Source organism: Myotis nattereri (assembly GCF_964212035.1).
Source record: "Myotis nattereri genome assembly, chromosome: 17".
Classification (NCBI taxonomy): domain Eukaryota; kingdom Metazoa; phylum Chordata; class Mammalia; order Chiroptera; family Vespertilionidae; genus Myotis; species Myotis nattereri.
Genome location: NC_138092.1, coordinates 39,914,588 through 39,942,506, shown reverse-complemented (window position 1 = coordinate 39,942,506; position 27,919 = coordinate 39,914,588). Strand labels below are relative to the sequence as shown.

The following is a 27,919-nucleotide window of genomic DNA, read 5'->3' as shown; positions in this document are numbered from 1 at the left end:
CCACAGGATCAGTCTGGGGTTTCTGTCTCCTACTGTATTTTCTGTTAGATGGGCCTCCTTACTGTAGACTGTGTGCGAAGTGTGTTCCAAAGTGAAGACTCATTGCCGTCCTGTTTTTTGTGATTTAGAATGGCGAATCCGGAAAAGAAATGGATGATGACAAAGACGCCAATAAATCTGAGATCAGCTTAGTGTTTGAAATTGCTCTGAAGCGAAATATGCCCGTCAGTTTCGAGGTATGTGCTCAGAGAGCTTCCCACCCTCACTCCTGCTCCTCACTAACTCAGATAAGCAACCAGCTAAGTGAAGTGAGCGGGTATCCTCGTGTCCTGAGAGAGTGCGGTGCTTCCTGTGGTCACACTCTGTCCGGCCATGATGTAGGCCCCAGGGAGAGAAGAACTTACAGAATGTCATGGGCTCCTGCATGTGCCTGACCAGGAATCGAAACGGCGACCTCTTGGTTCCTGGGTTGATGCTCAGCTGCCGAGCCACACTGGCCAGGCTCCTCACCTCTTTCACTTTTCCGTATTGAGCCATCTGTATATATATCTCAATTTTCCTCGTAAAGTTTATTTTCTCATTGTAAGTTAATTTGTAGTGCTCTAGAGCAGTGGTTCTCAACCTTCCTAATGCCACAACCCTTTAATACAGTTCCTCATGTTGTGGTGACCCCCAATTTCATTGTTACAAATTGAACATAACGAAAGCATAGTGATTAATCACAAAAACAATATGTAATTATATATGTGTTTCCCGATGGTCTTAGGTGACCCCTGTGAAAGGGTCGTTCGACCCCAAAGGGGTCGCGACCCACAGGTTGAGAACCGCTGCTCTAGAGGGTTCGGTGTTTTTAATAGGATCAAATTGAAAATATCCAAGTTAGTATTTAGTGACACACGCATTCATATCCAGTTTCTTCTGTACTTGCCAAAATATGTTTACATTTTACTAAGCCACTAAGTAAGCAGCTGTCTACTTTGCAACTAGATAAATAGGTGACAGAAATATTTATAAAATTGTGTGACATTAAAAATAGGAAAAATCATTTTCAGTATTATAATTCCTTCTATTTTAAGAGGTTTCTAATTTTGCAACTCAAATACCTAGAAAATAGGCAAAACCCAAGACATAAGCTGACACGGTCGTGGAGTGTCCTCCTTCAAATTGGGGTGACGTTCAGCACTAGAGAGCTCCCACTTTTAACTCACGATCCGGATCGACTAACCTCGGCTGAGAACCTGTTTGCTTTCTTCTCAGACACAATTCCTGCAAATGGGGCTGCCTTATGTCCGCCTGCAGCAGATGGAAAGCAGCGCCCTGGGGCAGGCAGGGGCAGAATGCACTGGAGGGGTTATTAGGCCCAGCAAGAAATGATAGGGACAGATGGAAAGCCCATCAAAGTAATTGCATAGACTTGGAAACTACTGGATTTGGGCCTTAAAGGCTACAGTGAATAGGGACAGTTTTATCAGTCTTAGAAGCCCTTGGCGGCCTCTAAGAATATTTGATGTTCGAATGGTGACCTTATGCCAGCAATAAAAGGTTAATAACTATTTGGTATTCTCTATTAAGTCAGTACATCATATAGGTGTTTGCTGTTTATTTATTTTTCACATTGTATTTTATTGTTGACAGTATTATAGTACAGTTTTCTCCCATTTTCTCCCTTTGACCCCGCTTCGCCCACCCCCGCCCACCCCCGCCTTCCCCATGCAATTGTCTGTGTCCATGGGTTGTGCATATATGCTCTTTGGTTAATTTCTACCTGTTCCCTTCCTCTTAACACCCCTCTCCCTTTCCCACTGGAATCTGTTATTTTGTTCCATGCATCCATACCTCTGGACCTATATTGTGTGTTGTTGTTTTTTAATTCAGGAGGATGGCCAATAAAGTGGTTAAAATAAACAGTTTTGGTATTTCAACTAGTAAACTTAAATTACTTGGAAAGCATGCTTATCATAAGTTCCTTATCCCTAGCATTGTTTAATTACTGAACTATTGCTTTCTTTTCCTCATTGGCATCCAGTATTAAAAGACAAACTTTTAATATGCTGTTAAATAGGAAACTGTTTAACTCAGTAGGGTACCTTTTATAGCTTAAAACTGTGAAGGAGACGGAAGTTTTGAGCACTCAGGTTTGGAGAGGCATCTTTCCTCAAAAGTTGTCTTACTTTAAGTGAGCACATTGGTACAGGGTTTGGGAGCATCCACAGCTGACAGATTCACAATCCATAACCCTAGGAAGCGAGGAGTTTTTATGGCATATCGACTAACCTTTTAAAGATCATGTCGGAGAGTAAACTTTCCTTTCTATAAAACAACCTTTGAAGGTTTATGTCAAAAATAGGTTATTTTCGAGTGGCTTGCCCATGCAGCATGCGGGATGGCTGGTAGAACTCCCTTAAGACGTGGTCCCCATCCTCCAGGAACGTATTCTTCCAGAGAAAATGCGATACCTTACACGCATCATTTTCAGTGCCCTGTGCACCTAATGTAACGGATGTGTTTTCCGTTCTTAATTTTCTGTTCTATAAGAAATGAGTAATCACTGGAAGAAAATAGGAGATGTCTATAATACTATCAACATAAAACAAGATTTTAAAAAATACATATTTTTACTGATATCAGAGAGGAAGGGAGGAGAGAGAGATAAAAGCGTCAATAATGAGAGAGAATCATTGATCGGCTGCCTCCTGCACACCCCCTACTGGGTATCGAGCTTGCAACCCAGGCATGTGGCCTAACCTAAATTGAACCCTGACCTCCTGGTTCATAGGTCATCGCTCAACCACAAGCCATCCTGGCTGGGCTAAAATTACTTTTGAAAAGAAAAGATGGTAACCATAATGAGAATTGCCTGTTTTAAAATGGAGAAAAAATAAATTTGAGTGTGAATTGAATGTGTTTACTTAGATTTCTGTTCCTCCAACTTCAGTCTCTTACGCATTGTAAATATTGTAACTGAATAGTTCTTATATAATACCTTTCTAGTAGGTTTATTAAAGAAACCTATAATTTTGGCATCATTCTTCACTTCTATTTTGATTATGATAGGACCATTAAGAAAGATCCATGCTATAAGGACACATTCTGAGTGTACCTGTCTGTTATTTACTTTTGTATTTGTACTTTGTAGGTCATTAAAGAGAGCGGACCACCACATATGAAGAGCTTTGTTACACGGGTGTCCGTGGGAGAGTTCTCTGCGGAAGGCGAGGGAAATAGCAAAAAGCTCTCCAAGAAGCGCGCTGCGACCACCGTCTTACAGGAGCTTAAGAAACTCCCGCCTCTTCCTGTGGTTGAAAAGCCAAAACTGTTTTTTAAAAAACGCCCTAAAACCATAGTCAAAGTAAGTGTGTGCTTATGAACATGAGTCAGTTTTACTGTGTGAATGTTCCGGTAACTATAGGGGGAAAAGTTTCCCCACAGGGCAGGCGTCTCAACCTATGGATTATAAACAGTCCCAGAGTCAGGGTTGGGCACGTGACTCTAAATCAGTTAACAATTGTGTTTTGCTTTTCAGACACTTGCATACCTGTGTTTGTTCATCCAACAGTACCTTACATACGGACAGTTTTTTATGGCTCACAAAGTACTCTCTTGTTCATGATCACCTTTAGTATAGAATGCTTTATTATAAAACACTTTCCCATCCATGATCACCTTTAGTGTAATTCTCATCAGGACTGTGTAAGGTAGAGGATGTTACCCCTAACACATCCAAAGCATTTGTTCACTTTTATTCACCTGTCGCGTGTTCACTTTTATTCACCTGTCGCGGAACTGCTCTGATCTCTACACCACACTGCTGTACATAGTGTCTTCTTAGGACATCTGAAATGGGTAAGGATATGGGGAGCGGGGTATGAATAATGCCGACCTGTGACAGGAGCAGCAGCTAGTGAATGGGAAGCACTGTGTGTGTGTGGGACTTGGTGTTTATTAATAATACAAATAATAAGCACCCAATAAGTATTAAATATTGTTATTTATGTCTGACTCTGTCTGTTCACATGGTACCTTGGTTTTTAGCATTTTTGTCGCTTCCTCACATGTCTTATACATCTAGGGTCTACACTTTTCTTTTTTTTTAAATATATTTTATTGATTTTTTTACAGAGAGGAAGGGAGAGGGATAGAGAGTTAGAAACATCGATGAGTAAGAAACATCGATCAGCTGCCTCCTGCACACCCCCCACTGGGGATGTGCCCGCAACCAAGGTACATGCCCTTGACCGGAATCGAACCTGGGGCCCTTCAGTCTGCAGGCCGACGCTCTATCCACTGAGCCAAACTGGTCAGGGCGGGTCTACACTTCTTTATACGCAATAGAAGTAGAGAAAATATCTGTGGATGAGTTGCCTTGACTTTTAAGAAAGAATAAAACTGTCACGTTGTCTCATTGGATTCTCTCAGTCAGTCCGTGAGGTAGGTGCTACCCCTGTTTCGCAGACGAGGTCCTTGGTGTTTAAGAAGCTCACCCAAGATTCGGTAGCAGAGTCAGGGGTCGGGTCTAGTCACGTGACTGAAGAGCCCATTTGAAACTGGTTGCTTGGGAACTCCTTTTGAGTTACTCTGTAGAGTTAAAAACGTAAGACTCCCTGATGGTGTTTTTGGGCTTGTATCCTGTTTTAATGTTTTCTTCTCTAAGATGAGACTGCAAAGAAGGCTTTCTGATAAGAGTTTCTGTCCTTACTGGTTTGTAGAGTGACAGTGTAAGAGCTGGTAGCCAAGGAATAACCTCATCGTCAAGGGTGCTGGTAGTTCATTTCAGCGAAGGGAAGAGACCAGTCACTCTTAGCTTTTCCAGAACGCCCTTATTATCTGAGTGCATTTGTGCATCTGGTCCTTTGTCTTTGGAATCTGTATCAACAACAGTACCTCTGGCACAGAAGACATTCTGATGAAAGAGGCAAATTAAGCAAGAAGAGAGGCAAGGTGCCATTGCAGGACAGTCGTTTGCACATCTTCATGAACTAGGCCACCTCTTCTAACGCCAGACGTAAAGCTTCCCTTTACCTTGTCATTGGTATTCAATCTTAGACTCATAAATTATTGTCTGTGTTTGTCTTTTCTCATCAGTCCTTCTGATTTACTTAATCTTTATTGTTTGGTATGTAAATAAAAGGGGAAACCAGGGTTTTACCAAAACTAAAAATTTCCCTTTTCTCTCTTCTCACGTTCCCCTAACCGTTGCAGTATTGTCGCCCTCATCCTCTCTCTTACCCTCGCCCTGGGCGTCGTACTCCATACTCCCCCTCCCCAGGCTTCAATTCCGTCTTTATGTGGATGATTCTCAAATACTCTTTTGTACTCTACCCTGCTGCCTGGACATCTTCACTTAATATTTCACAGGCACCTCCAACTCCGTGTCCAAAACTCCATGTTCCCTTCTAAATCGCGTTCCCCTCCAGCATTCCTCATCAGTGACCGGCACCACCGTGCAGCTGCTGAAACGGGCACCTGGGGTCCTTTCTTCTCCCTCACGCCTCACGCCCAGTCCATCATGCCCTATTGGGGCCCTCCCTTACAGAGTTCTTAAGTTGGTCCATTTCCTTCCCTCCCTCTGCTCCCCTTTGGTCTAAGTCACAATGGACTCTCACCTGAACTAGTACAGTTGGTTTGAAATTGGCCTTCGTGCAAGTACTCTGGACATCGAATGGTCTTTTTAAAAGTGTCATCTTGTAATTATTTATTTTTTCTTTTTATTGAATTTATGGGGGTGACACTGGTTAACAAAATTATACAGGTTTCAGGTGTGAAACTCTACAACACATTATCTGTACACTGTATTTTATGTTCACCTACCCCAAGTCAAGTCTGTCCACCATCATTTATCGCCCCCTCACCCAGGCCCTCCTCCACCACTTCCACCTCCTCCCCCAGCAGTCACCACACTGTTGTCTGTGTCCATGAGTTTAGTAGCACATGAGCCTGTGAAGTGTTGTTCAAATCTTCTGCCCACCTAGAAAAATGTGAGTGCCCATTCAAAAAATTGATTTTTATAGACAGGAAGGGAGAGAGAGAAAGAAGGAGTGAGGGAGGGAGGGAAGGAAAAAAGGAGGAGAGAGCAAGAAACATCCATTTGTTGTTCCACTGAGGTATGCATTCATTGGTTGATTCTTGTATGTGCCCTGACAGGATCTAACCCACAACCTTGTTGCATCAGGACGATTCTCTAACCAACTGAGCACCTGGCCAGGGCCTGGTTGTCCATTTAAAATAATACATTTAATAGTGAATTTTGAGAAGTCTTTATATATTCTGGATACAAGCTCTTTATCAAATACACAGTTTGCAAATATTTTCTCCAAGCCTGTGATTTGCATTTTTTAAAGAACAGAAGTTAATATTTTCAAAGAAGTCCAATTTATTGTCATTGTTATTATTTTTATGGAATGTGATTTTTGGTGTTGTATCTAAGAAATTGTCATGCAACCCAAGTCACAGAAATTCCCCTTGTATGTTCTTCTGGAAGTTTTACAGTTTTAGATATTACATTTAAGTCTATGAGCCATTTTAAGTTAATTTTTGAAAACCCGACCAGTGTGGCTCAGTTGGTTGGGCATCGTCTTGTGCACTTGAGGGGTTGCTGGTTCAATTCCCAGTTGGGGTACATTCCTTGGGTTGTGAACTTGATCCCTGGTCTGGGGGGGTGGGGGTTGGGAGTGGTGGGAGGCAGCCGATCAGTAGTTTTCTTTCACATTGATGTTTTTCTTTCTCTTTCTTCCTCTCTCTCTAAAAATCAATTTACAAGTTAAAAAAAATGGTATAAAGTACAGGTTGAAAAAAAAATTTTTTTTGCATATGAATTTCCACTTGTTCTAAATCCATTGGTTGAAAAGACTATCCTTTATCCACTGAATTGCTTTTGCACTTTTGTGGAAAACCAGATGACTGCATATGTGTGGATCTGTTTCTGGACACTCTTCTGTTTCATTGGTCTGTCTTTATGCTGATTGTACACATTCTGTCTTTGTGCCATAGCTTTGTAGTGAATTTGAAATCAGAGAGTTTGAGTCCTCCAACTTTGTTCTTTTATCAGAGTTGTTTTGGTTATTTGTCTTGTCCGTTGCCATATGAACTTTAGCATTGGCTTATTAATTGTTACCAAAAAAAGCCTGCTGGGATTTTGATTGGGAATGCAATGACTTGAGAGATCAGTTTGAGGAAAATTAACATATTTGACAATATTGAGTCTTGTGACCTGTGAGCATGTCTGTCCATTTATTAAAATCTTACTTAATCTCAGCAGTGTTTTGTAGTTTTAGTGGGTTTTCCATAAATTACATCATACTATATGTATTCTGTGTTTGCTTTTCTCCCTCAACATCCATCTTTTTTCTCCTGAAATTCATTTATCTTGATGCATGTAGCAATACTTAGTTCATTGTCCCTGCCCTACGTCAAACCATTGTATGAACGTGCTATAATTTACATAGTTCTTTTGATGAATGTCTAGGTTGTTTTCAGGTTTTTGTTTGTTTTGTTTTGCTATTTCAAATAATGCAGCCCTGGCTATTCCTGAACATTGGAGCTAGCACCTATGGGCATCTGTTTTCTAGGGTATATAGTACATGATGATGAAAATGCTACTAGGGAGTGCAGGGGCCGTCTTTGGCTTTACTACACATTGTCCATTACCGTTATCATGGTATAAGCTTCTGTTACTCCTCATCCTCACCATTTGGGCTGTCAGGCTTCTGAATTTTCTCTAAATTAATGGGTGTGAAATAGCATCTCACTGTGATTTTAATATACATTTTCAAGTCCTAATGAGATTGATTATATTTTTATAAGTGTTCCATCTGTTAAATATCTTTTCATGTCTTTTGCCCATTTTTCTTTTAGATTGTATTTTTCTTAATACTTTTTCTGAGCTTTAAAAAATATATTTTGGCTGCCGGGTTTATCTTTTTTAGTTACAGGTATTGCAAATATCTCTTCCCAGTTCATGTCTTGTGATCTTCTATTCTTTTGGTCTTTCTTGATGAACAGAAGTGTGAAGAAGCTGTACTGAAGAATTTAAAAGCAGAATAGTTGACCCAGTTTATTGGTAATACCCCTGAGCCCTAAATCCCATACACGCCTTAGTCTCAGATCCGTTTTACGCTTTTCCTTCATAAATCTTTATAAATGACTCTCATTTATCTTCTCCAGTCACGGTTTTGGGGTGTAGGGGAGGAGAGGAGAACCACTTTAAGGATCCAATAACAGGTTTTACAAGCATGTTTTGACATTTTTCTTACATTGTGTTTTAGGCTGGACCAGAATATGGTCAAGGAATGAACCCCATTAGCCGCCTGGCTCAAATTCAACAGGCCAAGAAGGAAAAGGAGCCAGACTATGTTTTGCTTTCAGAGAGAGGAATGCCGCGACGTCGGGAGTTCGTGATGCAGGTATTTCTAACTTTTATACGAGAAGAGTTTTTTTTAACTATTGAAAAAAATCTAGAAACCCTCAGGTCAGAGTAGAGATACGGGGGAAAGGCCGGCTAGGGATTCATAGCGCTATTAATTAATGGCACTGTTTACCCTCCCAGCATTGATTCCTCAACTTGGTTGACACATTCAAGCGTCAAGGACATGTTAGAACAGACAGAAGAGTTTTGAAGGGACTGAGTTCACGCAGGTTGTTTGGCCCAGAGAGTATCAAACAGAAGGCTGGTCTCTGTCTTACTGTGGTACTGTGTGCAGCCCGAGCCTGTTAACTGCTGGGACGAGGAGACAGACGGAATTAGAAACAAAATTGAGAAGGATGCATGGAGATGGAGCAGGGCCAAGAGCGTGAACTTTGGGTTTGCAGGAAAATTAGGAAAAGAGAGAGCTGGCTGTCTCCCTAATCACGGTGAGGACCGAGGGACTCAGAATTGCTGAGAGTCTGAACTGCGGTGTTGTGCAGCCCAGGAAACTGGAGTGGGGTTGCTCGTGGATTGACAGATGGGCGGGGACTAGCAAAATGCCCTCCTCCTTTCAGATCTCATCTGCGCCTCTTCACTTGTCCGCTCAAGCCCCAGTGTTGAAGAAACGTTTAATTTTTTATTGGGAAAGTTTCAAACCTACCCGAGGGTGGATATATTCAGTAGCGCACCGTGAAGAGCAGTGTGCTGGCCTGCTGGGGAATATGCCCGTCATGCAGACATGGCCGTTCAGATTCTTACCACACTTGCTTCAGCCGTTCATTTTCCTTTCCTTCCTCCCGCCCTTCTTTCGTTTCCTGAAGAATTTCAAAGCTAATTTCTAACTGTATGTCCTTTCAGCTCACATATTTATTTTTTTAGATGTATTTTTATTGATTTCAAAGAGGAGGGGAGAAGGGGTGAGAGAGAGAAACATCAATGATGAAAGAGAATCATTGATCAGCTGCCTCCCACATGCCCCACACTGGCAATTGAGCCCACAACTCAGGCATGTGCCCTGTCCAGGAATCGAACTGTGACCACCTGGTTCCTAGGTTGACTCCAACCACTGAACCACACCAGCCAGGAAGCCTACATATTTAGTATGTATCTCTAAAAAAAAAAAAAGAGTACGTTTTCTTTCTTTAGGCCTGATTCATAAGAATCTTCTAATGACCAGTCTATATTTAAATTTTCCTTATTGTCCCCAAGCTGTTTTTGTTGTAATTGGCTTGTCAGAGAAACTTTTTTCCAATCAAACCCATGGACCTCACCTTCAATATAATCCTGTTAAAATGAACAGATATTTATGCAGTGATGACCATATAGGAAAAATTTTGATACTCAAGCATAGTCTGTCATGTTGATGCACTTTTCATGCGTATCTACATTTTACCTTCCTTCCTGATTTATAGTCTTTATCTCACAGTATTCAATGCAGTGGTCTGTATACAGTAGGACCTTCATAAACCTTTGCTGCATACTTGCTGCCTGCCTGTGTGAGAGCTAGTGTATTTGGCTGTTGCTGGAGATGTAAACTTGTGATGTGGTCACAGATAAACCACTGTGGGAACGCAGACAACCACGGAGGGGAATTCGTCTCTGGTTAGTAAGCCATATGGTCTGGTGTCCTTAGGACCCAGAACAGTGCTGGTCTAGCATCCTCTTCTTAAAATACATGCACCAGTTTTTTTCTTTTTACATTCTTAGCTCTGAAGAATTCTAGAAAGTATTCTTTGAACTGCAAAACTTGAAGGGAAAAAAAAGTCACCTAAGTTTTAGACCTGTATTAGGAATAAAAACTGGCTTTGGCTCTATTACACAATTCCTTTCCTATGGAGTATATGGAGTAAGTACCCTTTTGAAAGAGGAATTTACGCCAGCTTCCTTTTTATGGGTCTTCATAAACATTCTAGTCAAATGGGAGCATTTGGCTGTGCTTTTACATGTTTTCACACTGAATTCATATTGCTTTTCCCCTTGGGAAGCCCCAGTGGATTCATTATCTATTGCAGCAACTTTATCAAAGTAAATATTTTTGTATAAACGACTTAAGCGATGTTATCATTTGTTAAAATTGAACGTGGAAGTAAAATATCTAGAGATAATATGCTAATATTTATTTATCACCACGAAAAGTAAATTTGTGTGTTGTGAAATGTGTGCAGTGACTTTATTGATTGCTAGACAAAAAAATCTCTGACGACATTATTTGGGTGTTAGTTCCTGAGCGCATTTCTTAAAGCTTTTTATTTTTTTGTACAGAGATACTTTAATTTTTCAAAGAGAAAAATAATAGTGTGTGTGTGTGGGGGGAGGTTGGGGGTTAATGGGGGGGATGAGAACACATTTGTAATACCTTAACTAATAATAAAAGAAAAAAGAAAGAAAAAAAATAATGATAACTAAAAACTAATTTGCTTATCAGCACATGGTATTTTGATATATCACATAATGTTAATTTTTCTATTTGTGATTAAGATCTCTAGGTTTTTAAAAATATATAAAGCAAATTTCATCAATTTTATTTGTGACTCAGTGAGAGAAAATGAGTTAAGTTTTGGGTAAATGCCACTTTAGGACTTTTAAAAAATATATTTTTATTGATTTCAGAGAAGAAGGGAGAGGGAGGGGGGGAGGGAGGGAGAGAGGGAGGGAGGGAGAGAGAGAGAGAGAGAGAGAGAGAAACATCAATGATGAGAGAATCATTGATTGGCTGCCTCTTGCATGCCCCCTACTGGGGATTCAGCTGCAACCTGAGCATGTGCCCTTGACCGGAATCGAACCTGGGACCCTTCAGTCCACAGGCCTATCCACTGAGTCAAACCAGCTAGGGCCTACTTTAGAACTTTTTTGTTAGGTTTTTGAGGATTTGATTTATTTATTTTTTAAAACAGTCTGCAGTCTTAATTTTATTGCATAGCAAAATTGAACTTCTTTGCAGAAAAAGTAACATTTTAATATAAAAATCTTATTTATAATAGTTACAAAAATTTGTTAGCTTTCTAGGAAGATGATTTACAAAGTTTATTATATATTTGCTTGACTTTTATATAGAAGTAATTTTTTTTTAAGTGACTTGTTAGCAGGGAATTAAAGTCCTTCAGCACAGCTTTGTGGTGTTAAGTCTAGCCTTTTTTACTTTTATCCTTTTATTAATTCAATTTTTTACAGCAGTCTTATTTAATACTAACACATAACTTAGGGTAGCTGTTCACAAACTATTGAACCCCGTCGCTACAAGAACTTGTGTGAGACAAGGGGTGGGTGAATGGGTAAAATGACTCTGGCAGCATCTGTTCTAGAGGAAGTCTTGAAGGCATCAGAGTAGGTCAGAAGCAAAGCTGACAGACAGAGATCCAAGGTGAGTGCCAGGGAGGGAGCAGCATGTCCCTGAGCAGGGCCTGGAGCCAGAGGGCAGGCCGGGTGGGTAAGTGAGAAGCAGGGATGAACCGCAGAAGAACTGAATCAGAGTGAGGGATGTGTACACAGCATGTGACGACAGGCGAAGCATGTTTTGCTGCTCATTGATTTTTTGCTTCCATTTCCGTTGGCCAGTCTTTGGACACTCAGAGCAGTAAAGGAAGCTTCTTACGTAGCTGGCCTATCTTGTAGCTAGCAAGCACTCCAACATGAATTTTAGACCTAGTTTATTAATTTAAATAAAGAATACTAACTCTACTGAGAGCCAACATATACTCTATTATATGAATTTTATTTTTCTGTTTGTATAAATAATACAGGTTTATTGTTTTAAAAAATGAAATAATACAGAAATATGTAAGGAAGTAAAAATCTTCTAAGATTCTGTTATCCTAAGATAACTTCCATTGACATTTTGAGAACCATATTTTTCTCCATGTTTATTTTCACTTATCTATATAGCACATAAATGGGATCTTATCTTAGTTGTTTTTATTGTGGACTGAACTTTGTATTTTTGAATGCTACAGAGCAGAATACAGTGCTTTGTGGTGTTAAGTCGAGCCTGTTTATCAAAGCAACTCTTACTGATTTCTTACTTTAATCTTACCAGGTCAAGGTAGGCAATGAAGTTGCTACTGGAACAGGACCGAATAAAAAGATAGCCAAAAAGAATGCGGCGGAAGCAATGCTGTTACAACTCGGTTATAAAGCGTCCACTAGTCTTCAAGATCAACTTGACAAGGTGAGCGCTAAGTACAGTCCTATTCTGTCAGACTATCAACGTGATGAACAAATTCCGTACCAGTGTTCCTTGACTCTAAGTAATGTCGGCAGTGGTGTTAACGTAGACCTCCAGTTTTAACTTTCCTAAGGCAGTACTCTCCAACTTAAAAGATAGATTCCCAGTTACAATATCACATCTGTTTAGGATGTCAATATGAAGTCTTAATTCTAATCTTACAGTTAGCAAATACTAAAAATCTGTTGTGTGGCTGTATGTATTTTGTATAATACCAACGGAGTCATTTTTAGCTTACTGACTCCTGGGTTTTGCCATGTAGACAGTTTTAATTTGTGCCCCATTTTTAAGAACCGAGGTTGTTGGCTTTTATTTCTGAAATGCAGCTGAAAACACTGGAAATAAAGATCCTGGGTTATCCCTTTAGGGCAGGAACTATATTGGACAGACACTCTATAAACTAGTTTTTCTATTTACTTTAAATGTAAAGGTAAACTCAGAGGGTGTTTATTTTCTGCCAAGACTTGTGTTCATGGTCCCCTATTTCTTCTGCGCAGTGAATGACATCATTAACACCTGCCCCTGTTGCAAGGGAGGTAGGGGACCCAAAATTCAGGACTTGGCAGATAACTTGGCAAGAACTGGCTTGATTTCATTTTATCTTTGCATGTGTAGAAATTGTTATGGACACTTTATTTATACAAAAATTCACAAAGCAGGCTTAATAATTATTTCTACCAAAAACAGCATACTTTTCCCCACACCATTTTCTCGCATAAGGATTCTGTTTCAGAGAAATTTCAGTTTCTGCAGAAACACACGCCTGAAGTCTGAATAGAAACAAAATCGTCTATTAAACATTTAGGTGTACTTGTCTTTTTAAGGCAACTGTGAATATGTGGGCAATTATTTTGAGCGATTAAAAAATTATTTGTCTGTGTGGTATCGCTAGAGATTTTAATTCTGTTTTTATAACCTGGGTAGTCCATGCTTTTTCTTCCTTTAAAAATATTTGTAACATGAAACCTAACATGTGTTCAAGTTTCTATAGTTCTTATGTTGTGTATATGTTGTTTTAACTTAACACATTTATATTTACTTAAACTTGGTGAGTGATTTGTAAAAATATGTCAAAATAAATCTCAGACATTTATTTGGAAGTTAAGTAAAAACAAAACAGAACAAAAACCAGCATTAATGTCATTATTTTAAGACACATTTTTTTGCATACCCACTGTAGTATTAGTCAGGTTCTCCAGAGACATAGAGCCAACAGGATATGTGCATGTATACACTTGTGTACATATATGTATGCACACTCATGTATGTACATACATGTAGATGTGCACCACACATGGAGACCCATTGTAAGGAATTGCCATGCCTTGTTGGCGGCTTGGCGAGTACAAGGTCTGATGGGGAGGCTGGTTCTGCTGGAGACTCGGAAGGTGTTGCAACTCCAATGCAGAGGCTTCTGCTGGCGAGTTCGCTCCTGTTCCCGGGAGGCCAGCCTTTCTTTCGATGAGACCCACCCACAGGATGAGGAGCAATCTGCTTCACTCAGAGTTCAATTCTTTTAAATGTAAGTCTCTCCCGAACACCCTCCCAGAAGCACCCAGGATAATGTTGGACCAAGTACCTGGGTACCGTAGCCCAGACAAGTTGACACATAAAATTAACCATCACACCCACTACATGCCAGAAACTTCCAACCGAAGACACGATGCCTGAAACTTGATCCCTGCACTCAGGGAACTGATCAGCACGTGTAGGGGTGAGGAGCTTTAGTCATGGAACAAACATTACAGTGTCCTGGAACCTTGAACACACGAAGATGTATCTGGAAAGTCAGGAATAGCCGAAGCCACTGTTTTCATGGGAAGTAAAGCTCTTGGAGAATTGTTCATGTAAGATTTGAACATGAAGGTCACATGATCTAGTTTGTATTCTTCAAAAGACAATCCTCTAAGCCTTAGCCAGTATGACTCAGTGGTTGAACATTGACCTATGAATCAGAAGGTCACGGTTCTGTTCCCAGTCAGGGCACATGCCGGGTTTGGGGCTCCATCCCCAGTACGGGGTGTGCAGGAGGCATCTGATCAATGATTCTTTCTCATCGTTAATGTTTCTATTTCTCTCTCTTTCTCTCTCCTTTCCTCTCTGAAATAAAAATAAAATTAAAAAAGACAATCCTATAAATAAAGGAGTGAATGGATTTGGGCAGGCTGAGTAGCAGAGTTGCTACGTAAGAGGTACTGGGGGGTATGGACTAAGGCAGTGGTGGTGGAGAGAAGGGGAAAGGCACCAGAGGTATTTTTTAAAAATAATATATTTTATTAATTTTTTTTATAGAGAGGAAGGGAGAGGGATAGAGAGTTAGAAACATCGATCAGCTGCCTCCTGCACACCCCCTACTGAGGATGTGCCTGCAACCAAGGTACATGCCCTTGACCGGAATCGAACCTGGGACCCTTCAGTCTGCAGTCCGACGCTCTATCCACTGAGCCAAACCGGTTAGGGTGGCACCAGAGGTATTTTTTTTAAAAAATGTATTTTATTGATTTTTTACAGAGAGGAAGGGAGAGAGATAGTTAGAAACATCGATGAGAGAGAAACATCGATCAGCTGCCTCCTGCACATCTCCTACTGGGGATGTGCCCGCAACCCAGGTACATGCCCTTGACCGGAATCGAACCTGGGACCCCTCAGTCCGCAGGCCGACGCTCTATCCACTGAGCCAAACCGGTTTCGGAACCAGAGGTATTTTTGAAGTGTCTGAGGTAGACTTCAGTGGCAGGTAACATGCCTGGGGACATGAAGAGGGAGGAGTAGAGAATGACTAGGAAAGAGTTGGCACCATTAGCCAGAAATTCCCTTTTGCCTTCCTCCTGTGTTGCCTGTTTCCTGGACAGTTTTCTTTGGTCTTTATTTACTTCCCTGTTTTGATGGAGCACACACTCTCAGTAGCCTTCTGATGAATATATGAGAAATGTTTTGAGATCTCATAGGTCTGAAGTACCTTTCCATTCCCTACATGCTTGGTTTGCAGTTTTTCTGAGATACAATTCGAAAATGGGAATGACTTTGTCACAGGCTTTTGAAGGCATCGCACCAGTGTTTTCTACCGCCCAGCATCACTCTTGAAGCCCCTGCCCCCTGACTCTGCAGCCTGTGTGTGAAACTTCCCCGTTTCTTCTCCTCCTCCTGGTGTCTTTCCAGGTTTTCTTCTCCCAGGGGCTCTGAAATGTTATGGATGATATGTGCGTATTCTTTAATAAAGTGTTTTGAGTGCTTGGGTTTTAGTCTAGAAATGCATATAATTTTAAACTGGGAAGTGTCTCATATTATGTCTGTTAATTTCTTTTTTTCCATTTTTGCTATTATTTCCTTTTGTGATATCTGTTAGTCTTATGGATGACCTTCTGATCCCTCCTTCCTTCCCTCTCTCCTTCCCTCCCCCTCCCTTTTTCCCTCCCTCCCTTCCTTCCTCTTTTCTATTTCTATATCATTTGTTCTATTTTCTAGGAGATTTCATCGATTTTGTCTTCTGCCCTCCTTTGACATTTTTTACTTTGGCTCTTATATTTTTGATGTCCCAGAGCTCTTCCTCATTTCTAGAATATTTCTTTTTATAGCCTCCTCTTCTTGTTTAATGGGTATAATAACCTTTCATGTCTCTGAGGATTTTTTAAACCTTTCTTTTGAAGATTTAGTCTCTTCCCTGTATTTTTTTTGCCATTCCTTTTGAGTTAGAAGCCTGGCTGCTGTCTTCTAAGGCCCAGATGAGGAAGGGACTGGTGATCTTACTTTCTGGGATGTAACCTTAGTCTCCATCTCTTTATCTGCCCTGTTGGGGTATCTATTTCACCCCCATCCGTGTCTCTGTTTTAGCCTAAGAGAAACCTCCTAGGAAATCTGCTTGGGGTTAGTGAGGTGACCTGGAGATTTCATAGGCCTTGAACGACTTCCAACAATCCTGTTTTCAGGCCAGTTGGGTGTCTTCCCTGTGCACTGAAAGGTCCCAGGTTGGATCCCGGTAGGGGGGATGCAGGAGGCAGCCGATTGAGGTTCAGCTCTCACATCGATGCTTCTCTTTCTCCCTCTCCCTTCCTCTCTCTCTGAAAAATAAATTAAAAATATTTTTAAAAAAGAGGTAGCTGGTGTGCTCCTAATTCTAGAGGCTTCCTGGGGTCCCGCATTACCCATCAGTGTCCTTGCTAAGAGCTCTTTGCTGGCTCCTCCCTCTGCAGGTTTGCCGTCAGCCTCCTGACATCTGCTATGTGAGGTACAGCCTGATCACCTGCCTTCCAGGTTCCAGACTTTGACCTTCCTCTCCTTTCATAGTCTTGGGGCGGGGGGTGGAGAGAAGAGAGGGAGAGAGAATTATAGGTTATTGGATTATTGATTTAGGGATGTTTTGAGAGAGAGATTCCTCCTTATGTTCACTGTGTTGTGTTTTGTTTGGTTTGTTTTTTTGCTGCAAGAAGCTTTATTGTTTCCATTTGGTCCAGTGCATGGGAGAGGGCTCCAGGGTGGTTAAAAGAATGGCTCGGGGTTTTGGCGAGAGGCTCAGGCAAAAGCCAGACACCACGGGATTCAGAGGGGCCCTCAAAGGCCTCCGTGCTCCAAAGTTCCTAGTCGTGCTTGAGCGTGAACCTTTCGAAGAGCTACTTGCCCAGCCCAGCCTGGGGGCCCGCAGCCTGCGGAGGGGAGGCAGGTGTCGCCCATCTCCTTGATGAGTTTCACCTGCTCCCCCGGAAGTGGCTCTGCAGGAAGTCACAGAGCTGAGTGTCTGTGCGGACAGAACCAGGCCTGCGGCTCCAAAGGGCCTGGGTCAGGTTCCCCTCCAAGGCCACGGCGGCTTCCATAGGGTCCTGAGTTTTGCCCACTCGTCTTGGGGAGGCTTCAGCACGTCCTGGAGAGAATGCGGCCACCGCGCTGGTTTGTATCTTTAAATATATTTTTATTAATTTCAGAGAGGAAGGGAGAGGGGGAAAGAGATGGAAACATCAATGATGAGAGAGAATCATCGATTGGCTGCCTCCTGCACACCCTCTACTCAGAATTGAGCCCATAACGCAGGCATGTGTCCTTGACTGGAATAGAGCCTGGGATCTTCAGTTCGCAGGCCGATGCTCTTTCCACTGAGCAAAACCAGCCAGGACAGTTTTGCATCTTTAAGAGATGCTCAGCACCCATGCGCTTCTTCTCTGCCAGCTCACGGAAGAAGTGGCCCACGCCCTTGAGAGCCACATCGTCGGGGTGGAAATAGAAGCCCAGGGGGAGGGAGGTGTGGGCGGCCACAGATGCAGGCTGCCAGGCAGCAGGCGCAGCCTCCACCTGGGTGGAATAATGCTGCCGAATTTGGGAGCTCGTGGTTCATCAGTAAGGAGTTAAGGTAGAAAAACACAGGGTGTGTTGGCTGGTCTTGGAGGGGGTCGGAGGGGGTGACTGGATAAGACCCAGGAGCGTGGTCGAGGCTGTAGGAAGGGTCCCTGGGCGTGTTCCGTCCAAACACAGTTGAAGAGACAGACCCGGGACCGCCCAGGGCACTGTGGTCACTGTTGTGTTTAAGTCTGAACCTTACAAAAACAGTTTCATTAGAGTGCTGGAGTAGAAATGAGAGGACAGTAGACTTGGTATTCAGTTGAAGGTGAAAAACTAGGTGTAGGGAATATAATCGAATATTTAAATAACCTTTGTTATTAGTAGAAGGAGAGAAATTAAGAAAGGTGGCGTGGCCCTGGCCAGGTAACTCAGTTGGTTGGCGGCGGTCGCCAACCGGTGGTCCGCGGACCACTGGGTCCGTGAGATCCACAAGGTTGGCGACTGCTGGGTTGGAGCGTCGTCTGTGCCCTAGAAGGTTGCTGGTTTGATTCCCGGTCAGGGCACATACCTAGGTTGTGGGTTCCATCTCCAATCTGGGCATATATGGGAGGCAACCGGTTGATGTATCTCTCTTTCACATCGATGTTTTTTTTTCTCTCTTTCCCATCCTCTCTCCCTTTCTGAGATCAAATTTTAAAAAAAGCAAGCAAGAAAGGTTGCATGAAGTGCTAAATTTATTATCACCACCTTTAACCAGGCCCTTAAATGTCTGAGAGTCTGCATTCTTCCAATCAGCCGGTTCCTTCCCTCCTGAAGTGACTTACTCCCTACTGTGGACACTTCCTCCAACTTCCACTCCCCTCCGTCAGCGGTCCTTGTTCTGCCACCTCGTCTCGCACTTCACGGTCTCCCAGCCGCCCCACCAGCACGCACCGCATTTTTACGCACATGTACTCCTCCTCCATCCTCTTACAGTGACAAGCTATGTGCTAGGATTGTATTTTTATTTATATCCGGATTTAATGTATCCTTTTGATCTTTGACCTCGGACAGCAAGTTTAAAATGCTGATTAGAATAGCAGATGTGCCTTTTCTCTCCCGGAGTACCTGGTACCAACAGCGCCAGCTCCGCAGAAGAGAACGTAACCTGTTCATGTCACTGATGAATTTGACGAAATACTCCTTCGGACTCTGAGTTTATACCAGATATATGTCACATCGTCTGGCGACGGTCAGGATATTACAAGTTTTACTCCCAAGTTAGGGCTTAGTTTCCCATTTTGTGTGTGTGTATGTCATTGGCAGTATTTTGGTGATCCTTGTCCTAGGACTGTTCGGGAACAGACATAGTAATATTTCTATTGTGGTTTGACCTCAGGAGAGATAAAGAAGCTCCTTTAGTCTCTTTAGCACTTGTCATGATGATTATTGTTTATTATTTGATAAGGATTGGTTTACTTTTCAACCACCTAGATAGAGCTGCTGTTGTCTATAATGCACTGAACATGGCTTTCTTGATGATGTAAATTGTAAGTGTGGGTGAAGATAAAGGCAGAACCAGACATAAGAAACAGGCTTGAATGTAGGAAAGGGGTGGATAATGCTGTTCCAGTTAGTTCCTCTTGGGTCCACAGTCCTGGGGTCCGAGATGGAGAGAATCACAGAACGACTGTGTGAGAGACCTTTGGCCTTGCTTCATTGATGACTTAACATTTTGCTTTTGGAATAAGTCCGTCTCTCTGGATTTTAATGATTGATTTAATCTTTCAGACAGGGGAAAACAAAGGATGGAGTGGTCCGAAGGCTGGTTTTCCCGAACCAACCAATAACAGTAAGTTGTCACTTTTATGCTAACTACGTTGAGTGTTCGTGGCGGGTTCAGTGACTCGTAGGTCACTGGGTATTTATCGGGTCTGCCTGGGCTCACCATGCCATGATTAGTGTTGCAGGGGGGATACGAGGAAGTCGTGCTGTTTGCGTTTCTGGAATTGCTAGAAGACACAGGCGCTCATATTCTTAACATGGTTAAGCTTTGCAGACGGTGTACCATTTAACTCATAGTGATGACGTTTTAAGTTGTTTTATTGCAGCATAATTATAGTATGAAAGAATTAAAAAAAAAGAAAAGCAATTATCTACAAGCTCATTATACTCTAAAATCAGCTGTTTTCAAAGTTGTAATTTTTTTTAGGTAAACACAAATTTTTACATAATTGTAATTTTTATGTGAAAAATTATTCACTTTTATTAATTAAAATAGATTAAGTCCACACAAATGGCAAAATCCACTGTATGATCCTTGTTCAAAATACAGATTACAATTATTTAGAGCAGCGGTCGCCAACCTTTCAGACCTCACGGACCACCAGTGGTCCGCAGACCACCGGTTGGCGACCGCTGATTTAGAGTGTTCCTGTTCTGATATAATGACCTGAGGGCTGTGCTGTTCATGGTTTTCAAGACTGAGGATAATTATGTAGTAAAATGAATGTACAATAATTTTACATCTTTTTAGGGAAGAGTTTGCTCTACTTTTTCTTAGATCTCTGTGAAGAGTTCTTTATTTCCACCACATCAAATAGTATTTATGATTTCTGTATTGCTAATGTGAAGGTACATCAGGATTTTAATTTAAGAACAGTTGTTAACAATTAAAGAACAATTGTTAAGACTATTTAGTAATTAAAATCAGAATGTTTCCCTGTCTTACTTTAATACGAAGAATGATGCCCTAAACACTCACTTCGTGGTGACTTAAGTTCTGAGTCAGCCACAGCCGCATCTCCATTTAGAACTTCCTCGTGCATTGTGGGAAAGTAGATATGGATGATAGATTTCATCTATAACATAAATGAAAGTTTGTACTGTGTTGTTTTCATTTAACATTGCAATAAGCATTTTTCACGTTGTGCCGAGTCATTAGAATTTTTAATAAGTCACTGATTGAATTATCAGAAATGTAAGAATACAATTGCTCATAATTGCCTTCTAATTATAGTAGTATCATATGCTTAGAAATCCACTTAAGTTTATTTATGTGCTCAGGCTGTTATGCATTGCAAACAGAGACATTTATCTTTAACTTCCTCCTCACCTCTCCTAAAGAGCATCTATTTCCACTGAAGTGACCATTTTACTATAAATCAGTAAAACAACACACCAGCCAATGCAGACCCTATTGAAGGGAAGGGCCAGTGGAGTCAAACCATCTCGTTTCCAACCCTAGTTTTCTCCCTTATAACCTCTGGATAAGGTTATAAACCACAATGTGTAAATTGCCATAATTTATTTATTTATTTATTTTTTTTAAAAAAATATATTTTATTGATTTTTTACAGAGAGGAAGGGAGAGAGATAGAGAGTCAGAAACATCGATGAGAGAGAAACATCGACCAGCTGCCTCCTGCACATCCCCCAACGGGGATGTGCCCGCAGCCCAGGTACATGCCCTTGACCGGAATCGAACCTGGGACCTTTCAGTCCGCAGGCAGACGCTCTATCCACTGAGCCAAACCGGTTTCGGCCATAATTTATTTTTTGATGTTAGCAGCTCATCTCTTGATGTATAATGAAATTAGTAACAAACTCATCAAAACATGCTTATAAGAACTGAATTTTTGGGTCATCAAAACTAGCTTCTTGAAAAGAATATTTCAGTAACGTAATGTTATTCATGAGTTATTTTCTGGGAATACTTGAAGTAATTTAATAGGACTCTGAGCCTTTGATCTATATGTATAAGGATGATGGATGTGATAGCTTAGCATGTACCCCAAAGAAAAAATGGAATGAGTTCAGGATTCTCAGAGAGTTTAATTCCTTTGATGTTTGAATATATAGGTTTATAATTACTTGGTAAGGCAATGTAAGAAGCATTAAATTGATTTTACTTTTTAAAAAAATATATTTTTTATTTTTTATTGATTTCAGAGAGGAAAGGAGAGGGAGAGAGAGATAGAAACATCAATGATGAGAGAGAATCATTGATTGGCTGCCTCCTGCACGCCCCACACTGGGAATTGAGCCCACAACCCAGACATTACCCCTAACCGGAATCGAGCTCACGACCCTTCAGTCTCCAGGCCAATGCTCTATCCACCGAGCCAAACCAGCTAGGGCTGTTTGTTGATTTTTTTTTTTTTTGTAAATATATTTTATTGATTTTTTACAGAGAGGAAGGGAGAGGGATAGAGAGGCAGAAACATTGATCAGCTGCCTCCTGCACACTCCCTACTGGGGATGTGCCCGCAACCAAGGTACATGCCCTTGACCAGAATCGAACCCGGGACCCTTGAATCTGCAGGCTGTCGCTCTATCCACTGAGCCAAACCGGTTAGGACTGTTTGTTGATTTTTATCTTGCTAACAGATCTGGAAACTCCTTTGCAAGTGGGAGGAGAGGGATCAAAGAGGCAGTGAGGTTCAGAGATCAGAAATGTGTAAGAGTGCATAAAAGATTTGCTTTCGATATAGCCTTAGATGTGATAAAGCTAGTCGAAGTCAGCTTACAGCTTTATCATACTGTATGCACTTCAGGACTTCCTCTGGGCTACAGCGGTTCACACTGAGAATTTGAAAGGAGGACGATCCCTCACCCCTTCCCAACTGTGAGGGGTGAGAAAGCTGACCCCAGGGTCCTTCCCTGTGAGCACTGAGTGGTCCCCACCTCAGGTTTCCACTCGGAATGATCCCCCCCCCCACACACACACACCGCCCCAAGTCCTCTGGAGCCAGCTCGCAGCTACTTAAAGATAGCACTAGGAAAAGGTCGGTCTCTTCTTAGGAACTGATCCCTCAAGTGATGAATCCATTACCGAAATTCAGTTTACATTCATGTATGATGGTAACATTTAGGGTAAATTCTCTTAGTTCCCGGGGTTTGACAGTTTGCCCTCAGTGGTTTCTGTGAAGAACACCTGTGCTCGTGTTTTGCAGCAGGTGGGAGAGCAGGACCCTCTCAGGATGGCACGTGGGTGGGGAGGGGAGGGGAGGGGGGAGACAGGAACTTGAGATTGCCGGGCGGCTGCCTCGCTGACCGCGTGTCTGACCCCCGGCATCTCCCTGTGCGTCTTGTTACTCCGTGTGCTCTGTTGAGAGTTGTGCAGAGCAGTTTAAATGTTGAGACTCTTTAATCTCTGTAAAACAAGGAGCTTTCCTTGAATAACATCTGAAAAGGTAACATACGACTTTATAAAACACAAAATGGCATCATAAAGAGGCTCCTCACTTTGTTTTATTTTTTTTTTTAAATATATTTCATTGATTTTTTACAGAGAGGAAGGGAGAGAGATAGAGAGTCAGAAACATCGATCAGCTGCCTCCTGCACATCTCCCACTGGGGATGTGCCCGCAACCCAGGCACACGCCCCTGACCGGAATCGAACCCGGGACCCCTCAGTCCGCAGGCCGACGCTCCATCCACTGAGCCAAACCGGTTTCGGCTCACTTTGTTTTCTTTGTGAAACTCCACCTTCCTGCACAGATTATAGTTGATGAGATAAAATATTTAGCCAGCCATTATTTGGATAAATATGAAATTAACATGGAACTACAGTGTACAAAAGTTAAGAAAAAAGAAAGGAAGGCAGAATTAGAAAGGGGAATGAAGAGAGTTTTAACGTGGCACAGCTGGTACCTAACTCCAAGTAGACAAAGTTCATGTCCATGTGCATTTAATTTTTGAAGTGGGAGACATTATTATTTTTTTGGTGGAAGATATTATTTTAAAGATTACAGTCCTAAGAAACTGCTAACAATTACAGCTAAAAAATAGTTGAAATGGTCTTGCAAGTGATTGTGATTACATAGCCTGATTGCCTGCAGATTTAAAGCATGGGCCTAATGTTTGCCGGCTTCCCAGGCTCTCCTCAGCGGCCCGGATTGCAGTTGGAGGCAGGCTGTTCGCAGTGTGTTTTTCCCCTTGTGAGTCACTGTCATAGTCATGTTGAAGGGCAAGAGCACGTCGCCCTGTAATGTGAGGCCCGTGTTGAATCCAGCGCGGGGCGATTTAACGCTTGGCATACACATAAAAAGCTAGGTTTTTACAGATGAATGACGAACGACTTTTTAGAAAAGATTACGCGTTTTAAAGATTTACTGACGACTCATGGAAAACTTTGTAAAATACTTAGATATAGTTCAGTTGATAATATCTTTTTTTTTGTATTCACATTCCCTGTTTCTTATTAATACCGAGTTTTACTTAAAAACAGGTTCATTGTTTCTCAAAGGTGAACTCTAGCTTAATTCAAAATTGGACAGAGCTCAAAAGTATTCACTGGTATGTGCCGAATCCACCCACTAAAAGATTATTTGGAGGCATTTTTCACATAAATATTTTTTCCGTTAACCTTTTAAAAGTTTTATTTAGCCCCTGTGAAATATGCTGACTCTTCTAGGTTCATTAGAGATGACCCAAGACAAATACTTTTGGGATGGAGTAGAGTTCTTACTGGCCTTTTTAGTACCGTAGTTGACTTACCAGCACTTCTGTCACTTTTGTGTCATATCTGTATGGTATTAAACTCTGTGCATCCCGACACCAGTGGCTGCCCGGTCCCAGTGACCCGACATTACAAAGGTCATGTGCATGCTCCCCCCATGCCGTGCATGGTATATAGAACCTGTACATAGTTTATTCTTATTGGGTAAGGATTGTGCTTTTAAGATAACAGATTAGTAGATAATTATTCATCAGCTGGTCTAGAGAGATGGCGTTTTATGACTCTAGTCTTACAGTTTGTCAGGAAACATTAAACTTGTGTTACCATTTTTAAAGAAAAAATATAGGCAATACCTGATGCATAATGTATTTAACACATAGAAGTGATGAAGCATGATAACAAACTAAGCACTAGAATATGACCAGACTTCCCAGTATCCTCCTCTTCGATATCCATTGGCCCACCAGGCCTTCCCCAGCAGAAGAAACCACCTTCTCTGGGTTTTATTTGTGGTCACCCCACCCTTTATTTCTTACAGTTTTATCAAATAAGTTGGAGTCCTTAACAGTATTTGTGTAGTTTAGTTTTTTTATTTTTTAAACCTCAGGAAAATGGTATTATACTGTGTATTTTCTTGAACTTCTCCCCTGACTTTAACACTGTTAATTTATTTTGTTACATGCAGTATTTCATCCATTATGTGAGTATCCTATAACTGGTTTGTCTGTTCTCCTATTGGTCCACATTTGGGATATTTTCGGGATTTTGTTATCACAAAATAGTACTATGAACATTTTGAACACGCCTCCTGGTGTGCCTGCCTCAGAGTTCCTGGGAGCACAGCCAGGAGTGGACTTCATGGGTGAGAGTATGTGTACACATTTAGATTTACAAGAAATACTAGTTGCTTTGTAGTGTGAGAGTTGGGGAGCCCTTCAGAATGCCTGGGCCTCCACACTGCCAGGAGGAGAAATCTTTAAAATCACTTTTGTACCTTTGATCTCATTTCTAATGATGATTTTAGTTGAAGTTTAGTTCAGATTCCACTGTATCAGTCTTCTTTATTTTTCTTTTATATTTCATTTTTTGAATGAATAAAAAAAGCAAAAAGTAAATAATCCCGCCCCCCCCCCCCCCACGTTTGTCCCCATTAGCACGCTTTCCACCCTGTCCCCCAAGCAAGTAACTTACGGTTGGCTAGTTTCTTTGGTACTGTTCCCAAATCTTTTTATACAGATACAAGCACATTCAGACTTAGAGTATTTTGTCCCTTAGCATCAGACACACTGCTCTACAGTTTTCTCTTTTCACCTACAGTATGTCCTGAAGATCCGTCTATGTTAATATGTGTACGACTTTATTATTATTTAACCAGTTTCTAACTGATGGGCGTTTACAGTATTTTTGTATTATAAAGAATGCTACAGGGTAAAGCCTCAAACATATATCATATTGCACTTGTGTTATTATGCTCGTTGGATAAATTCCTACAAGTGGAGTCACTGAGTCAAAGAATATGTGCACTTAGGATTTTGATGGCTGTTGCCAGGTTACGTCAATGGAAACTGACCAATTTCCATTCCTGCCAGCAGTCGGCCAGATTACGTTTCCCCTCAACATCATAACACCGTGCTCTCAGACTTCTGGATCTTGGCCAATCTGATAGTTGAAATATGGTATTCAATGTAGTTTTATTTTGTATTTCTCCTATTTTGAATGAGATTGAGTATTTCTTTGTACATTTGAGTCATTTGTGTACTATTTACGTCAACGATACAGTCATCGCTATTGCTCATTTTAAAATTAGGTAGTTGGTCTTTTTTTATTATTTGATAAGAGTGTGGATGTGCTTTTATGATATGCCTTGCCAATATTTTCCTTGTTTGTGGTGGAATTTTCTTCCAAAGTTTGGTTTCCTTTTTAATGTATTTGAATGGCCTTTTCTTTTGTAGTCTTTTTAGCATTTGTAATCTTAATAATGCCTTCCCCACTCTGAGATTATAAAAAAAATCTTTTAAGTTGCCTTCTAGAACTTTTATAATTTTATTTTTTTATCTTTCAATCTGTGATCCATCTGGGATTTATACTGAAAGTATGGATCCTGTTTCATTCCCCCTGCATTGATTGAGACTTGACTGTTATCAGATACTAAGAATCTGTAAATATCTGGTTTTATTCTGGACTTTTTCTCTTCTGTTTATTTATTCATGCACCAGCTTTAATCATTGTCTTTATTGTGTTTTAACATAAATCAATTTAAAGTTTTGTTGAAAACTGTTGAGGAAGTGCTTGGTCCCTGGTCTTTCTGCCCTTACTACATGGAGTACAAGTAATTGAGAAGATGAAAGTCCCAGTGACACGGGAAGTACTAGTAAGAGGCATGAGGGTAGTCAAAGCATCGACTAAAAGAAGGCGCTTGGAACTGTGTGGTTGGAGGCTAAGGTCCGGGAAGGCAGGGGCAAGTCTCCCTGAAACTTGTGTGTAGAATGGATGTAGCATTCATTCCTTAATTCATTAAGAAAGTATTGATTGACTGCATTGGACTATCTTTGGTATTATTGGTGATTTTAAGTAGGCTTTTTAAAGTTGAAGCTGCTTCTTAAAAAGCTGGTCAATCTTGGTGATGATTAACCATCACCCAATAAGAAAAGGAGGGGAAACTTTAAAAAAAATGGAACAAGTGTCATTTGAAAAAAAAAATCAGTTGTTTTTATTTTAAAAACAAATCATATAGCACAGTGCCTGACATTGCCGGTGCTCAGTATTTGAACGAATGAAAAAAATGCAGCCGAAACCGGTTTGGCTCAGTGGATAGAGCGTCGGCCTGCGGACTGAAAGGTCCCAGGTTCGATTCCGGTCAAGGGCGTGTACCTGGGTTGCAGGCATATCCCCAGTAGGAGATGTGCAGGAGGCAGCTGATGGATGTTTCTCTCTCATCGATGTTTCTAACTCTCTATCTCTCTCCCTTCCTCTCTGTAAAAAATCAATAAAATATATTTAAAAAAGAAAAAGAAAAAAATGCAATGTTTTCACCCCCCCCCCCCAACCCCCACCCCACTACCTTAATGGCCATAGATATCATGGGCCCCTGTTTCTCAGCTCAGTATTGCTGGACTTGATGTCATAGTAGGTGTCATTATTGGTATTTCAACCTCATAGAAGCAGTGCATTCATTCTTAGTAGACATCTTGGCTTTGGGGTAGACCTGTATCAGAATTCATATCTCACACTGTTCTGCATCTCAGATTGGCAGTCTTTGGGGAAGAAACAGGAAGATTACTTATCATTACTAAATAAGTGTGGTCTGTCTAAAAGACTGACCCTTGAAACATGATACGCATAGAAGAGGAAAAACAGACCCAGAGTCAGAAGTGTGAAAAGGTTGGAGAATGTCCAACCTCTCATTTATAAACCGGAGAATTGAGGCCCGGGTGATTTTACAACATGCCTGGTCGCACCGCGTGGGCTAGAGGTAGCGAATCTCCCGACTCCAAGGCCTGCATTTGCCCCAGTAGACAACATACTTATTTGTGGAGCGATCACTTTGCTGATAATTAAGGAAAAATGAATAATATTTTGAAGGAAA

The 27,919-nt window shown here is 41.3% G+C and overlaps 1 protein-coding gene across 7 annotated transcripts in view; it reads left to right on the top strand.

The window, feature by feature from the left end:
- STAU2 (staufen double-stranded RNA binding protein 2) overlaps window positions 1-27,919 on the top strand; it is a 226,977-nt gene that overhangs the window by 73,961 nt on the left and 125,097 nt on the right. For all 7 annotated transcript variants that reach the window (XM_081111012.1, XM_081111015.1, XM_081111010.1 and 4 more), the window contains 5 exons: window positions 129-236; window positions 3,137-3,349; window positions 8,262-8,399; window positions 12,435-12,566; window positions 19,662-19,722. In XM_081111012.1, coding sequence (XP_080967138.1) covers window positions 129-236; window positions 3,137-3,349; window positions 8,262-8,399; window positions 12,435-12,566; window positions 19,662-19,722 — 652 coding nt within the window. The remainder of the gene's footprint in view (window positions 1-128; window positions 237-3,136; window positions 3,350-8,261; window positions 8,400-12,434; window positions 12,567-19,661; window positions 19,723-27,919) is intronic.